General features: G+C 34.5%; 4 protein-coding genes and 2 non-coding genes across 6 annotated transcripts; 1 reads left to right on the forward strand and 5 right to left on the reverse strand.

The window, feature by feature from the left end:
- Positions 1-179: 179 nt before the first annotated feature.
- LOC120280140 (universal stress protein A-like protein) lies at positions 180-2,773 on the reverse strand. The gene is made up of 4 exons (XM_039286882.1): positions 2,524-2,773; positions 1,104-1,225; positions 897-1,015; positions 180-533 (listed from the first exon to the last, which is right to left on the reverse strand). Exons 1-4 carry the CDS (start codon positions 2,720-2,722, stop codon positions 425-427), a joined length of 549 nt encoding a protein of 182 aa, XP_039142816.1. The 5' UTR covers positions 2,723-2,773; the 3' UTR covers positions 180-424.
- Positions 2,774-3,518: 745 nt separating this feature from the next.
- LOC120281343 (60S ribosomal protein L11) lies at positions 3,519-6,038 on the reverse strand. The gene is made up of 5 exons (XM_039288190.1): positions 5,939-6,038; positions 5,724-5,831; positions 5,154-5,196; positions 4,871-5,066; positions 3,519-3,892 (listed from the first exon to the last, which is right to left on the reverse strand). Exons 1-5 carry the CDS (start codon positions 5,939-5,941, stop codon positions 3,694-3,696), a joined length of 549 nt encoding a protein of 182 aa, XP_039144124.1. The 5' UTR covers positions 5,942-6,038; the 3' UTR covers positions 3,519-3,693.
- On the reverse strand, positions 4,108-4,204 carry LOC120281534. Its single transcript, XR_005542674.1, has one exon. It is a non-coding gene; the product is annotated as a small nucleolar RNA snoR1 (small nucleolar RNA).
- Positions 4,498-4,593, reverse strand: LOC120281537. Its single transcript, XR_005542675.1, has one exon. It is a non-coding gene; the product is annotated as a small nucleolar RNA snoR1 (small nucleolar RNA).
- A 2,913-nt stretch (positions 6,039-8,951) lies between the features above and the next one.
- LOC120280090 lies at positions 8,952-11,709 on the reverse strand. Its single transcript, XM_039286820.1, has 2 exons — positions 10,735-11,709; positions 8,952-9,261 (listed from the first exon to the last, which is right to left on the reverse strand). Exons 1-2 carry the CDS (start codon positions 11,647-11,649, stop codon positions 9,139-9,141), a joined length of 1,038 nt encoding a protein of 345 aa, XP_039142754.1. The 5' UTR covers positions 11,650-11,709; the 3' UTR covers positions 8,952-9,138.
- A 1,676-nt stretch (positions 11,710-13,385) lies between these two features.
- LOC120279964 (scopoletin glucosyltransferase-like) lies at positions 13,386-14,957 on the forward strand. Its single transcript, XM_039286650.1, has one exon. It carries the CDS (start codon positions 13,417-13,419, stop codon positions 14,854-14,856), a length of 1,440 nt encoding a protein of 479 aa, XP_039142584.1. The 5' UTR covers positions 13,386-13,416; the 3' UTR covers positions 14,857-14,957.
- Positions 14,958-16,599: the final 1,642 nt, after the last annotated feature.

The following is a 16,599-nucleotide window of genomic DNA, read 5'->3' on the forward strand; positions in this document are numbered from 1 at the left end:
TCATTACTTTTATTATAGTGTCGTATGTACTATTTTAAAATTATGTTGAAAATTTTTTAATAGTTAAACTGGCTTTTATAAAACGATAAAATTTATATTAATTAGATGTAAAATGATATATCATAAATAATATATTTGACTGAATTGTCATACAGTAAATAATATAAAACAATAGAAAAAAAAAAAAAACCTTACTGATAATTAAAAGGGACCTCTGTTTTCACCCTTAAAATAATAACATATATAAACATGCAGGAATGATTTAAGATAACAGTGATTTTAGAGTTACAGACACCAATGGTTATGGGAATAAAATGATTGAAGCCTAAGAGTAAAGATCCTAGAAGCAAAGGAAAGGTATATAAGGAAGCTGGAAAATAGAAGCATATGATCAATATTGGCATGAATATTGGTGATAAAACCATCAGTCATCAATTGGATCTTGTGGAGCTTCATCTGCTCTCCGTTTGATGGTGATCACTGGGCATTCTGCATGCTTGACACAGAATTCACTCACAGTCCCTACAAAAACCCTGCAAAAGAAGTAAATAATTTTCAGTGGAATGTCCCATGATCTTGCAAAAATTAAACATTTATGATGAAAGTGTTTCTCAAGGTCTGTCCGTCATTAGAATTTGCTGCCTTTTTACTCTGTTACTTGTGTACCATCACTAATGGCAGCAAGTGAGAACGTCCTATACAAACCAATTATTTACTCATGCAAGCCCACTAAAAAAACAGAATAAAATAAAATCATCCACATCTAGTACTCAGGCTTTATCATGATGGAGAACCAGACAATAATTTAACAGGAAAAGGAACTCAGCGAAATTTTTCAAGAAACAACATGCACTGCAATGTCAAAAGTTAATTGTTTATGTAAGAAGTGACAATACCTATGGAATGGTCCAAGGCCACGACTGCCCATGATCAGAATATCTGGTTTGACTCTCTTCACTTCACTGCAGATAACATCCTTTGGGTCACCTTTCTTGATCCATGCTTCACAGTTAATCTGCATTTTTTACAGCTTTATTGAATCACATTTGCTACCAATAACAAGGTCTGAAGATCCGAAAAAAACCTCTTCAGTCTTTGCTTACCCCTATTTCATGGCAACGCCCAACAAAATATTCCAGCAAGTGAATCCCTCTTATCTTGTCCCTCCTTTTCATGTCTTTAAAATCTTCAGGTGAAGCATATATACTATCCATGTCATCAAATCCTATAGATGATTAAAACATAGAATGAAAGCTTAGTTATAATCTAAATACAAGAAAACAATAACATTGTTTTAACAAGAGTGAAAATGGTTCATTTAAAAGGGGAGATCAGTAACAGCCCATGCTTAGTATGCTACATGAGAATCTAAATTAGAAGTGAAAGAGAACAACCCACTCTGATGCCCTCAATAACAGGGCCTAGGAACAAGCATACCATCAACAATCAGGTCATTTCCTTCTAAGATCAATAGAAATAGCTAAGCAGTGATCGGCAATGAACTGGAAATATTAACAAAATCGATACTAAAGAAACACTGTCCATGATTAAATCATCAGAAGAAAAAGAGCCATACATGATCATATTAACAATAAAAGAACTTCTTCCATGGAATAAGATGACAATTACTATCATTTGTATACATTGATAGTCACAGTATCCTGTTGCCAGAGACATTTAACCTTTTGAAAGAGGTTACTAATATATATATATATATATATATATGGTTTAAGTTGGAACACATATGGTTGTTCATTAAGGATAGTTTATTTATAGCTGTTAGATTATCATCAACCAGCTATTATTCATATGAATACTGTATATATTTACTTTGCATAATTTCCGTATAACACTGTATGATCCTGTTTAAAACTGTTTATGAATACATCGTAGCCTATGGATATTCCTAGATTTCAAATCTAAGGACGTATCTATATGATGGGTCCTCGTGTGTGTGTGTGTGCACGTATATTCATTTTCACTCCTAGTTCAAACTCTTCCTTTCCATCTTTTTTGTATGCTTATTAATCCCAAATGAGCTGATCAAATGTCTGGCATGAAGAACAGAGTTATTTGGATGTCTTCATCCACAACCCAAAATTGAATAGCAACATCATCAATTTCCATATAACTGATTAAAATTTAAAACCCTAATTCAGGGTAGCCTCACAGTGCTCCAATTTCCCCCCTTCTTCAATATATCAAAACCCTAGAAGAGCACACATTGTGCACCCACTCCTTCAACCATAAACAATCACTTGAAAAATTTCAATTTGGTCACACTACATCTGAAACTAGATCAATCAATCAATCACATCATAATTCAAATCAAACAAGATAAAATCACATGAACTCACAAAATCAGAGCAAAAGATAAAAGCCAGAATCCACAGCACCATTAAACACCAAACAAAAACAAAAAACATCAAATAAAAAGATGATGCAAAGATCTAAAACCTCCAAAATCGAAGAAGAAGAAGAAGAAAGAAGAATCAGAACGAAGGATGAAACAGAAACGTGTACCGTCTTCATCAGGGATCTGGACGTGGAGGAAGAGAAGGGAGAAGCCGGAGTAGTTGTTGCGGATAAGCTTGGACAAGGTCCATTCGAAGGCGTTGCGGCTGCTGATTGATGGATGCGGGTACCCTTTCATCGACGACTGGTTCACGCCTACCAAGATCCTCGTCGGCGCCGGCGGCGATGCCATCGAAGACGACGCCATCGCTTCCTCTCTCTCTCTCTCTCTCTCGCTCGTTGTTGTGAAGAAGATGGTATGAAATCAAAAGATCAAAACGTGGAGCTTGATTCAAAATGATTGGCAAATGCGCGCCACGTGTGAGCATGTCGAAGGTTCTGGCAGGACACGTTTGAGAATGAGAAATTTTTATTATATGATTATTATTAAATTTACAATGGATTCTTGATTACATATATATATATATATATATATATGATTAAGAGTAATATTGAAAAATCTAGAGACTAACCCAAGGCTATTATTATCATAAGCAGTATCAAAACATATTTTACAGTGTTACAGTGTCACATAATATTTATAAATAATAAAAATATATGTTATTTATATAAACGATATACAATACCTATATAAACAAATATATAACATAATACCTTTTTTCATGAATGTAATCTCATTTTACTTTAAAATCATATAATCATAAATATAATTATAATTATACTATTCTTTAATAAATGCATCCAAGCCACAATCCATTAAACCCTCAAACTTTTTAAAAATAAAAATAAAAAATTCCTCAATTTTTTTTGGGGGAAAAATCTGGCTTCATAATATAGATATTATAAAATATATTGTACAATTTGTGTTGTATACTAACATTGAACAGCAAAAGCCTATATTACATCTACTTCAGCGTAGAGAACACATGATATCACGATAACCATATTACCAAATGAGATTTAAAAAGCTACAAAATAAAAGAAAAGGATTCATTCATTTCAGTGAAGAAAGAAATGAGATCTAATTTAAACAAAAGCCAAAATAAAATCCAAATACGGCCAAGCTCATAAATTTTAGAACACAAAAAGCAAAATTTTAAGCCTTGGAAGTAGAGTACATTAAGGAGGTCTCTAGACACTTGATAAAAAAAAAAACCAAAACACAGGAATAAGATGCTGCTTTGTTCTTCTGAAAGCAAAAATATAGGGGATCCGAATTTATGCAGCGGTTGCTTGAGACTTGTTCAGGATGACACCCTCATATTTGACCTGGAACCATTTCATGGCATCATCCTTTGTGACTCGGTGCTGAATCCCAACACGAGACTTGCAGCGTCGGCGGCGTCCTACACGGTAACCAGGACGCTCAAGCACCACATAGAAATCCATTCCATAAATTCCAGTAGATGGATCATACCTGTGCAACAATCAAGAGTTACAAATGTAAACATAAAGAATTATGATGAAATGTTGTTATTTTGCATGTAGGATCTTCAACAAGAACAAGAGTGAGGTGTTTAGATAAATACAAAAAATTCATTCAAGAAACAAATTGGGAGTATATAAGACTAATATGAAAATCCTGACAAGAAAAACGTTCTCTGACCTACATTATGATTTGTAGTAGTAGTGGGCTCAGAAAGTTGCTACTTTGTTCAAGGAAAGGCTTTTAAAAGCCCCTCTCGCACAAGAGGTGTCAGAAATAAAAAAAGCAAACTTCATCACAGCCATTCAGAATACAAGATGAGACACAAAGGAATCCTCATCAAGTGTAACAAAACTAATCATCACAATCCAAAAGTTTCAAATAAACACTCTTCAGCTGGGATGTTGTAAACTTAAAGCATGCATGTTTCTTTAGGTTCATTACCATGAAAATGAACTTTATATTGAACCTGACTAATGTGAACTAATAATCATAATAACAAAATAATACAAGACACATGATGGCACCGGTGTGAGTATATTCCAAAAACGAAATTCAAGTAATCTTCAAAGAGAATTAAATAGAAGAGCTTTGAAAGTTCAGTGTGTTGCTACTCTGCTCAAAGAAGGGCCTCTATCAAATGAACCCTTCTCATACAAGAGGTGTCAGAAGAAGCAATCCTCATCACAACCTTCTTCACCAATGGACATATTTTTAATGTAAGCGCATATGTTACTAATCATCAGTGAATGAAATAAAAACTGGAAATTGTGACTTTTGCAACATGCTTCTAAATAACTAATCTAACCATCAGTGTTGTATACCATTCACAAGTTTGTTTCCATCATCATATTAACTCAATTACTGTTCTCATGAATTTAAAATAATAAAAGCAACAATTTCAGTAGGGAAAAATAATGCTATGAATGAACAAACAAAACAACACAACAAAAGAAAAAACTTTCATACTTGATTCCAAGATCAATGTGCTCCTGAATGCCAAAGCCAAAGCAACCAGTGTCACTAAAGTTACGCCTCAGCAACTCATACTCTTTCACCTTCAAGCCACTCTCCAGTAGTTGCATTGCCTTCTCACCTCTAACTGTAACATAGCAAGCAATCTTCTCATTACGTCGAATCCCAAAGGATCGCACAGTATACCTCGCTGCACAAAGAAAAGCCACTATTAGCATCCACACCCACAAAACCAAAATCCCAGCAGGTGCACAGAAAGCAACTGCGAAGTACCTACCCTTAGAGAACACAGGAGTCTGCCCACTCAACTGCTCCAAGACCTGCATTCACATCACACAATTAGTGTTTGAACAAAAATCATTGACAAACCATAATTCCAACAGAACATTACAGTATTAATCTGAATCATATTCAAAAGCTAACAGACCAAACACTATCACGTGTATATCAGTTCAAAATGCAATGTTCACATTGAGCATTTCGAAGGTCCATTTGAAAATCAGCAATAAGAGATAAATGATACTAAACCAAATTGCCTTTCTTTCCTATCATGGTAGCAAAAACTTTAACAAAAACTTAAACTTTTCACCATACTTTTTCCTTGTGGAGCTGGATTTACATGTTACTCCCGCAAAATCAAAGAAATATGCATATAAAAAAAAAAAATCACTTTCAGGTCAAATACAAAACCTCAAAGTCCAGGCAAAGAGATCTAAATGCTCAACGCCAACAACAACCCAATCACAAAAACAACAAAAACAAAGCTAATCCAAAGAAAAGAAGAGCAAATCAAGCTGGGATCACAGCTTTTCTACACGACCACCGTTGGGGAAGAAAGGATTGATACCTTGGCGGCCCTAGTGAGACGATCACCACTCTCCCCAACAGAGATGTTTAGGACGAGCTTCTGCACCTTGATCTCCCGCATGGGATTGGATTGCTTCTTCTCCGACGCCTGAAGAACAGCACAATAAAATACGTAAAAATTTAAAGAAAATATATAGAAAAGGAGATGAATCAAGGACCAAGGCAAGCAGCCGCGCGCAAGCCCTAGGGTTTTACCATTGCGAGAGCTCTTCCTCTCTGGACCTCAGCGGCGCTCTGGTGGTAGGAGAAGCGCAACGGAGAAAACCCTAGACTATTTATAGATGATCTTGTGAACCCACTCTTGATTAGATCTTAGCCGTTAGATTTAAATATTGATGTTTATTTTTTTTCCTATTTATTTAGATTATATATATATATATATATATTAGATTCCTCATCCGCATCTCGAGACCACGATCGCCGCTACCTAGGGTGGCAATAATCTGTCCGGACCCGCTGGTCCGGTTTTGTCTGGCCCAGAATAAAAAGAGTTTGAACATAAGGTTTGCAAATGCGGGCCGGGTCCAAACATGGCTTGGTTGTCCGGATTCAAATCCGGGCCGGGTCCGGACATAGAAATTTGGACAACCGGGCCCTTTTAACCCCTAAAACTTTAAAAGCCCAAACCTTAGGCCCATTTGTTTTAAGCCCATTCTTCTAAAAACTTTAAACATATATTGTTTTTTCTATTAAGACTTAGATTTTTCTATAATTTGAGTTGAGTTTTGGATTATTGATGTTTTTTTTTGCATTTAATGTGAATTAAATTATTTTTATATAATTTAATATTTGAGCGAACTTAAAAATAGCTTATAGAATTCGGGCAAATTTGGACATCCGGACAACTCGGTTTTAAAATAAACTGGGTTTGCACATGCCAAGTTTGTCCGGATTTAAAACCGGGCCTGGTCCGGACACAAGTTTTTCTATTTATATTAGTAGTTGTCCGGACCAGGTTTTGTCCGGACCCGAATTTTTGCCATCCCTACCGCTACCTTCCTTCTATGTTTGCTTATTTCGAACTTGTAGGCAATCAAGGAGGAAACCCTCTTCTTGCCCCTTTTCATTACAACCTTCGCGGAGTGGGTGGTGAGGTTGAGAGATTTTTATCTCGTGTTATATTTGTGGAGAATATTTAAGTAAGTTCTTGTTTTTAATTTTGAATCTTTGGATGATGGCATTTTGATCTTTATGAGTCATGTTGTAACTTTGAATCATGTTATTTTTTCTAGTTCATCTTGTTAGTATACTTATTTATGTTTAATTTAAATCATGATATTGTAATCCCTGACTTCTTGTCTCTTTTTATACCATAAAAACTATAATTATGTTTGTATGCCTTATAGGTGGTTGTAAAATTGCCTACAAGTTTGACGTTGGCTAAGTACTTATAAAATTTCAAATTTTATACATCTGTATTTTAAGAGATACAATTATGTTAGTAAATTTTTTCGGATGGGGTTTCTGTGCAGAACTTGAAGATTTATGAGTATTTTGATAGCTATAGAGATTAAATTGGATAAGGTGAAAAATATAAAATTTGTTCCTTATTGTGCTATCTGATTGTCAGTAAAAAATCATTGCTTTTGGGATTGTAGATTGAGAGATATGCATGTTTAAAAGATATATGTCTGAATTACAAGTCTGCAGAAAGAGTTAGAACTTCAAATGAATGTTATAGATTGAGTAGTGCTCTAAACAACTTGAATTTTGGATATGTCATAGGTTTAGGTGTCTACTCTTCTCATAATCTTGAATTTTGTGATTTGGGGAAGTATATAAAAAGGTCATGCTAGATTCAGTTCTCAATGGTATAAGTCCTATCTGAATTATGCATTGGTTAATCTTTTTATATATAATTCTATTATATTGAGTTCCTTTGTTAATGTACATAATGTTTGATTGTTCCATTATGAAGAATTGATCACTCTAGTAAGGTGGTTAAGAATCCATTGCTATGCACGATCTTCTGATATTGTTGCAAGCTTTAGAAGTTAGGTTATCTTAACACTTTTTTTAATATTTCTTGCTTGTGTTAAAAAGATTTTTGATATCCTTGGAATTTGCACTCAAATATAGGGTATTATTAGAAAACTTGTTTGATTTGAGATTCATAGTTTTTTTTTTTACGTTAATCAGTAAGTAACATCACATATATATATATAAAATGTATATATATATACAATTTCTGATTACTGATATTATGAATTTATTCATTTATTTACTCAAATTCTTTTTGAAGTTTGCTTTTATAATTTTAAACCATTGGACTTTGATTAATTTTCTGATTAGTTAAACTCCTTTCTTTACAAAACCCAACAAACAACGCCATCAGAATGTGTGTATATATATATTAAAATTTTGAATTATTTTTCTTACCAAAAACATCAATTCCGACCTCTCTATTATATTTATTAATCTTTGGTATATTAAGCTTGTTAATTATTTTGAATATAACTGAATTATTTTTGCAATAAAAGAAAAAGGATCATGCATATGTTACTATGATTATTCGATGAATTATTCTTCAAATTCTGACATGTCTGAAATTGTGATATTTCGTTTGGTTTTCAGATAACAAAGTTATTTTGAAATAAATAAGTTTAGTTTCCAATTAACTATGCACTAACCTTTGATCCCTGCGTTAGGAGAGCTAACCACTTTCTCCCCACCGAACGATACTCCCAACCTAGATATCTAAACGTTTGTTTTTCTTCGCATTAGCTTCATCCCCCATCTCTAGTGGATTCCTAGTATTTTTTTTTCTTCTTGTTTTGTTCCCTTTTTGTATATTTTTCCCTTTAATGTGATGTAACATCTTTATTATGGTTTTGTTGTTTGTTATTTTTATCTTTATATTATGTTTTCTTTTTTCGTAATGAATTAGTGGTTTATTCACTTTTATTAAAAAAAATAAACATAAACGAGTTACCAAAGCTTGGTTAAGATAGAGGGTATAGTATTAGTTTAATAAATATTAAAGCCTGAATGTTGTTTTAATAATTGTTCAAAAAATACCTCTTAAATTTTATCCTATGATGTATTTATGAAAACAATAAGTCTCTCAAGCACAAAAATTTTCCAACAATCATTCTGGTGCTATAGTGCTGACTATTGAAGAGACACAATGAAATTCACCAAGAAGATAAAATACCAAAACAAATGTTCAGTGTTGCAAGAACTCCATTTACAAAGAATAATGAAAGTATAACCACAAAACAATATTGATAATGCTTAACTGTGTAAGACCTGGATAAATACAGGAAAAATGAAGAAAGATGAAAAACAAAATCAAAACTGCAAAGATTTGTGCTTTATAGAAGTATTGAATTCATTCTTGTTATTGTTGAGCTGTTCTATTGAGAGCTATTAGCTTGATATGCAGAGCCTGCTAACTATGTCAGGCTAACCTTATCCATCTTCTCTTCAAGAGATCTGATCCTTGCCGCATGCTCCTTTACTGCCAATGCCAGAGATCGCACATCTCGAGCTTGAGATAGTTCTTCTAGTAATTCGGCCTAGCAAAGATAATGTACACAAGTTTTAGTTATTTAAGCATCTTAACAGTATGACATTTGCAATCACACAATTTAACTGACGGTGAGTCCTCAATTAGGATGTGCTACTTGATACTGCAGGCGGACTTTAATAATTAAACCAAAAAAATATCGACACAAGATTCATCAAAATCTATAATAGCCAATAACATTTAAATAATGAGACACGACTGATAACTTGAAACATCATTAAAACTACAAACCATTAAATAGTTTCCCAAATTTGGATTCATGAAGTAACGACAACTACAATGCAAACCGAGTTCAATAAATTGCATAAAGTTCATTGATCAGGAGTTTGCCTTGGAAATGTTTGAAGCATCATTTACTAAAAGTGTCACACATTTATATCTAATAATCTCTTCTTGAACAACTCTCAGTTTCTCATTCAGAGATTTTTCTATTTGGAAAAAAGAAAAGACTAGAAGGGAGCATAAAACAAGCGTCAACAAGGGAACCCGTAATAATGACTAGGAAGATAGCAGAACTGCTGCCTAAAAGTCAAGCCATAGTTACAAATAAGTAAAATGCCAATTCTACTCAAATGCAGTAAAGCTCACTCAGTGAAAGGTAACAAGACAACAACAACACAAACCATACCCCTGAATGTAGTTCCTTCTGTCATCATATGTGCAAAAAAGAGAATTTTGCAGATATACCATCTTCACTAACATTGGGCAAAACAATAAATTGGAACAAGAGATTGCCTTGCATAAATTTCTCACCTCATGTATATCTAATTCACCCTACGGAGTGACAAACACAAGGTTTTTACTTGAGAATGGACATCCTGACATCTATCTTGATTCGGAATTATTGGCATTTAGATCACAATATGGACTGTCAAAACCAAAGCATGAACAAGTTGACTCTGTTTCTGAGAAAGACGGTATGTTTTACTAATAATGAACAATAACCAAGTTCCATTTGTTAAAAAGAAGATATATCCAGCATGCTCCGTTCGATACAGATAGGAGAACTTAAGCAAGTCAATTAGTCAGGATAAAGCTCAAAGTTTCACTTGACCTGATTACAGGAAGATGGGGTACCTTTCTTGGCTTTCTGATCTACAAGGAGAGATTATCAGGGCATTTGACACAAGATGAATTTTATTGACATATAAATCCCAGAAGAACAGATCTTATGAGAACAATTGACTCAAAGCTAATAAGATATTTGATTTCCACAGAGTATTCCAGTAGTAAAGGAACATCAATGTCAAACAACAAGTGATTCATGGAGAAAACTGTGAATTGTGCTTAATGTCTAGTTCTATGACACAACAGACAGGAAATTATCCTTTAGAGAATCATCAAAGAAAATATGAAGTAACTAGTGAGTGTTCGCACACAGCAGATCTAGCAATTGAAAATACTAAACAACCAAACAATAGGAAACTTACAGAAACAAGAAGAACAAGAATAAAAGGATTACCTTTTGCATAAGCTGCACACGCTCTTTAAGCTCATCAATGGAAGCCTCATCCTTGTGAACAACTTGTAGAACATAAAGCAAGTGCGAACGAATGAACTCCGAGCAATGGTTCTCCAAAGTACGCAATGGGAAAGTCGAATGGCATCCAATCTGATAGAAAGGACAGTTGACAAGCCTCATCGGACAAACAGTGATACAATGCCGATCCATCTCCCTCCTCACAATTCTCTGCTCGCACTTCTGCTCGCATGGCAATACCTTGAATGGGCACACCTCGTCATGCTTCTCTGCATGAATGGCACAAAACTTAGTCTTGCACCCATCATTGGTACAGCTCGCCGGCCTGAATCCGCAGCGTTGCTTATGTTCATCGAGCTCCTCCTTGGTGGGGAATTTCATCGAACAGGTGTAGGCGTTCTTAAAATCCACGTTTCTGAGCAATGGATCGCTGATGGCCTCTCTCCGATCAATCATCCACAAACCTTTGGCCTCCATCTCTTGAACGAAATCATCGATCTTGTCCTCCCTGCTCTCGCTCAACAACCAGCTCGATAACCGGCCGAGCAAGCTCCGCTTCGACGCTGTGAAATCGTCCATGATTATGGAAACAATCTCGGCGGGATCCTCGGGAATTTCTTGGATGGAATCGGGTTCAGAGTCATCAGGGACGACGAATTCAGCAACGAACGTCTCGCTTCGAGCGTTGAGATAGTCAACCATTTCCTTGCGGAGGCCGACGGCGACGGAAGCTGGGGTTTTGAAGGGGTCTCCGGTGGTGTTATCGACGCAGGCGGCGGCGAGGCCGGGAAGGAGGAGCTGCGCGATCTTGTGTACGATCTCGCCGTCGCTGTTCTGGCAATGGAACAATGCGTCCTCGTCCTTAACTGCGGCTATATCGGATGCTTGAAGCTCCATCAATGGCGATGAATCGCAAGCTCTAGAGATCGAGAACGAGAGAGAGAGAGAGAGAGAGAGAGAGAGAGCTCTGAGAAGGATAGAGAACGAAAAGGGTGGTGACTTGGTTTCAAGTGTCTTGCATGGAGGTGTTTGTTAACATTGATTGGGTACGTGGCAGTTATTTATTGGATTTTGACGGGTTGACTTTTGTTCAGCGTTGCCTTGGGACATGTTGGAGAGTTGGTTTTATTGTTAGGAGGTTGGTTTATCACTTGGTCATGAATATTATTATTAATTTATATGTATGTAAATATTTATTTTAGTTTTATACTAATTGTTATTTTGATAATTTAAAATTTATGAGAATAGTGAAAAGGTAGACCCAGGGTCAGATCTTTAGGTAGATAATACTATTGAAATATTGTTATATTGTAGAATATTATATAAATGCTATAATAATACTGTTTTATTTATTATTTATGAATCTGATGTGAGAGAATATCAGTTCCCTCTTCTCTATGGGTTGGTAAGTATTTATTAATTTGGTTTGGTTCCAAAAATATTTTCTGGGTATGTAAATGATAAAACTCTAATTATTCCATATGATGTTTGATCTAGTTAATAAATCTTTAGGGGTCGTCTGTTCTTTAACACCTCTTATGGGTGGTATTTCTCACCTTTGTGAATGCGTTAACTGCGGACGGAAAACGTCAACAATTGAGCACAGTAAAAAATTAGGGAGATACAGTGAGTTTAATTAGGTTATAGTAGGGTTAAATTATTCAGATTTGTTAAGATACTGTGTTGAAATTGATTGGATGGTTCAGATAAAAAATGTTATATATCTTACTTTTCACTCTACTACTATTGATAAGTATAATTAATTATTTATTATACAGGACACAACCATTGAATTTCAATCCAATAATTAATACTACTGTTAGAGGGCGTTTGGTTCGTGGTAATGACATATTACCACATAACAAGATTATTATGGTAATATGAGTGGGAATGTTATATAGTTGGGAATATTGCGGTAATTTGATATAACCATGTTTGGTTGGGAACTCTTATGTAGAGGTTGAATCATCTACGAACGTTGCTGTCAACCGTTGGATTTAGATTTAACGGTTCAGCACTGTTCCATGAACAGTATCACTAATACTTATGAACAGTGGTACAGTAAATAGTGGGATGTACAATAATGTGATCTGAACCGTTCAATTGCACAGTAACTGAGCAAATTTGAACTGTCCAACCCTATTTCTACTAGACTTATAGACCTAGCTAACCCATGATTATGTCTCTGCTGTTGACTTTTTCTCATATATATATATATATATATATACAAAATTGAAAGAAATGATAAGGTGAAAGAAATTAAAAGAATTCTGACAATTATAGAATTATAGTCATATCGTGAAAATTCTTGTGAGAATTATGATTCAAAATTAATTTTTGTTTTTATATTTAAGCATTAATTTTATACTTAGGATATCAGTTTTACATCTCGATGATTAGCCACATCTTTGTTAACATTAAATACGTGTACACCTGCATGATGATATGAGCAAGGGATGTTGTGAATCACTCAACTCGTCCATAAACGTCAAAATGTCTCACCGACTCATGACATTTCCCAACCATCAAGTCACTAACTCGTCATCCATGACGATCAAGAAAAAAAGACTGACAAAAAAAAAAAAAATCCAAATAAATAAATTAATTTCCATAAATCCATATATATTCTCCATTAACCAACCAAGAGAACAAACCAAATTAACCATGATGAACTCCACAACCACAACACCTGCAAACCTTCACATCCTCTTCTTCCCATTCATGGCACCAGGGCACATGAACCCCATGGTGGACATGGCCAACCTCTTCTCTTTCCATGGAGTAACAACCACTGTACTCACCACCCCAGCCAACGTTCCCTTGATCTCCATCCACCCACCAACCAAACTTAAAGTCATCCCTTTCCCCTCTTCCAACGTAGGCCTTCCCAGTGGCTGTGAGAACGTCACCTCCCTCATGTCCATGTCCATGCACGCCACCTTCATGCAAGCAGTGGCCATGCTCCGCCAACCCCTAGACCAAGTCCTCCAAGAACTCTGCCCAGACGCCATCGTCTCTGACTCTTTCATGCCCTGGACTTTCCATGCAGCTTCAGAGTTTGGTATTCCAAGGCTTGTGTTCCATGGAACTAGTTTTTTCTCTCTCTCTGCTTCAGATATTGTAGATAACTTGAATCCTCATGATAAACATGAGGAGTCTTTTACGTTGCATGGTTTCCCTCATGAAATCCAGCTTTTCAAGTCACAAATCCCGGATTTGAAGAAATCTAACCCTGCTTTGCTTGCTACTATAAAAGAGGTTAAGGAGTTGGACAAGAAGAGCTATGGTGTGTTGGTGAATAGTTTTTATGAGCTTGAACCAGAGTGTGCTGATTACTACCGTGAAGTTATAGGAAGGAGAGCTTGGCATGTTGGACCAGTGTCTTTGTGTGTTAGTGATCAAGCTAGGATGAATCATGATCATTACTGTTTGAAGTGGCTTGACAAGAAGAAGCTAAACTCAGTTTTGTATGTTTGTTTTGGTAGTTTGTGTAGGCTCAGTGGAACTCAGCTGAAGGAGATAGCACTGGCTCTAGAGTCTGCAAATCAGGAGTTCATTTGGGTGGTGAGGAAAATGGAAGAAGATGAGGAAGAGTGGTTGCCAGAAGGATATGAGAAGAGGATGGAAGATAAGGGGTTGATTATAAGAGGATGGGTTCCTCAAGTTCTTATATTGAATCATGAAGCATTAGGAGGGTTCTTGACACATTGTGGATGGAACTCAACTTTAGAAGCAGTGAGTGCTGGAGTGAGGATGATAACTTGGCCAATGTATGCAGAGCAGTTTTATAATGAGAAATTAGTGGTTGATGTGTTGAAGATTGGAGTTAGTGTGGATGTCAAGCAGTATGGAAAGGGTCAAGATTTTGCTGAAAGTTTGGGGATTATGGGAGTGGTTGGGAAAGGGGAGATAGAGAAGGCAGTGCTTAAGGTGATGAGTGGGGGAGAAGAAGCTGAGGAGATGAGGAGGAGAGTGATGAAGTTGAAAGAGATGGCAAGGCTGGCTGTGGAAATGGGTGGTTCTTCTTATCAGGATGCTGAGAGGCTTATTCAGGAGTTGCTTGGCAAGAGGCCAACAACTAGTGTTGTTGACACTTTAATCTAGAACTTGTTTAAATCTTTTATTTTATCTTATTTTATTTACTATTTATCATTTGTAATTTTGTTTTATTTATGTAAAGTTCAGAGATATTTAAATAAAAAAAAAAAGTATAATATTGATAGATTTACATTAAAAGATGTTTAGTTGACTGCAAATAAAATTACAGTGTAACTAATTTTTTTTGAGGAAAGTGACAAGATCGTGAATCTGGGAACGTCACGCGTGTGAGGGAGCAAGCTCAACGTCGATCCAGTGTCGCTTCATTTCGTGTAATACGTGAGGGTTCGATCTAGGGTCTTTTTTGAAACGAACGCCTTACGTAAAAGACCCGATAACAATTGATTCAAAGTCTGTTGAATTTTTATATCTTAACTTATATTACTGTTATAAATAGCAATTAAAATGGGAACTGGAATGAATTCAGGAAGACAAGTAGCAATTAAAAACGGCAGTGAAAGGAGATGGTTTGTTATTGGTGGTGTTTTTTTTTTTTTGGGTACAACTGTTGTCTTTTTATGAATGGGTGAAACTGACATCAAATCGGGAAGAAAGGAGAAGGTGTACTGTGGTTTGGTTCAAGCCTTTCAATGGGATGTAAGATGTCATTCTATGAGTAGATGGACCAATTTATATTGGTTTAAGGTTTGAATGTGCCAGGGCACTAAAGTCAGATGATGATGATGATGAATGTGGAGGGGAAATAATGGGTACTTTTACTGGATGCATAGTTGTTTGTGTTACTAGACTTGTGTTCTGGTCCTGGGAGAAGCTATGAATGTAACCAATGTTTTTTTCTTTTAGTTGGGCTTAATAAATATACTTTGATTTAATTGAATAAAAAAATAATTTATATTATTTTTGTTTGGTTTACTGTAACTAAAAATTCGGCTTTTATTTTTTATTTGCCTGATTTAATGTAAATTTAAAGCTATAGTTATCATGTACATGGATAATGAGATTACTTCAATTATCTATAATTATTATTAAGTATTTAATACTATTCATAAAAATTAAATAATTAAATAAATAAATTATTTATTAAATTTAAATATATTTAATATTTCTTTAATTTTATTAATTTGAAAAAAATTATTAAAAAACTTACTCTATTAATTATTTTTATAATATTTTCAATCATAAAAATATTTTATGATAAAATTAATTAATTATATAAATATTTACATTATAAAAATATAACATTTATTTTATTTTATTACTTAAAAATTATAATTAATTTTTAAAAACAATATAATATTTTCAGTTAAAAATATTTTTTCGTCATAATATATAATTATATAAATATTACTTTATAAAAATATTTAATATTTCTAATTTTATTATATAAAAATATTTTTATAAAAGATAATTTACTTTATTAAATATTTTATATAATAAAATTAGAAATATTAAATATTTTTATAATTAAATATAATATGAATATGATGGTGCATCACTGCATTTTAACTTATAACAAATTTTACTGTAAACTCAAATTATAAAAAGTTTTATAAATAAAATTTATTTTATAACATATCAAATGTATTTACATTGTAAAATCCCTTAAAAACGAATAACATAAAGACAAGCGAGTGAAGTGACATGAGTATGAAAAGTGACATCACACTACTGCTTTCTTCTAGAAAGTCCACAAAATAACAACATCTCTTTTTATGTTCTTGGAAAAATGATGCCAAATCACATGGGCCTGTCTATTTGAAGTGATGTAAATGCGCATATATGTGCAAG

Source organism: Dioscorea cayenensis, chromosome 17 (assembly GCF_009730915.1).
Source record: "Dioscorea cayenensis subsp. rotundata cultivar TDr96_F1 chromosome 17, TDr96_F1_v2_PseudoChromosome.rev07_lg8_w22 25.fasta, whole genome shotgun sequence".
Classification (NCBI taxonomy): Eukaryota; Viridiplantae; Streptophyta; class Magnoliopsida; order Dioscoreales; family Dioscoreaceae; genus Dioscorea; species Dioscorea cayenensis.

Excerpts from the sequence above, each read along its gene's own strand:
- LOC120280140 (XM_039286882.1), bottom strand. The coding sequence starts at position 2,722 with ATGGCGTCGTCTTCGATGGCATCGCCGCCGGCGCCGACGAGGATCTTG. Across the intron at positions 1,016-1,103 it reads GGCGTTGCCATGAAATAGGG|ATTAACTGTGAAGCATGGAT; the intron begins GTAAGCAAAGAC and ends TAAAAAATGCAG. Across the intron at positions 534-896 it reads GGCCTTGGACCATTCCATAG|GGTTTTTGTAGGGACTGTGA; the intron begins GTATTGTCACTT and ends CTTCTTTTGCAG.
- LOC120281343 (XM_039288190.1), bottom strand. Across the intron at positions 5,197-5,723 it reads GTCTCACTAGGGCCGCCAAG|GTCTTGGAGCAGTTGAGTGG; the intron begins GTATCAATCCTT and ends ATGTGAATGCAG. Across the intron at positions 3,893-4,870 it reads CACATTGATCTTGGAATCAA|GTATGATCCATCTACTGGAA; the intron begins GTATGAAAGTTT and ends ATTGTTGCACAG.
- LOC120280090 (XM_039286820.1), bottom strand. The coding sequence starts at position 11,649 with ATGGAGCTTCAAGCATCCGATATAGCCGCAGTTAAGGACGAGGACGCA. Across the intron at positions 9,262-10,734 it reads GTGTGCAGCTTATGCAAAAG|GCCGAATTACTAGAAGAACT; the intron begins GTAATCCTTTTA and ends TATCTTTGCTAG.
- LOC120279964 (XM_039286650.1), top strand. The coding sequence starts at position 13,417 with ATGATGAACTCCACAACCACAACACCTGCAAACCTTCACATCCTCTTC.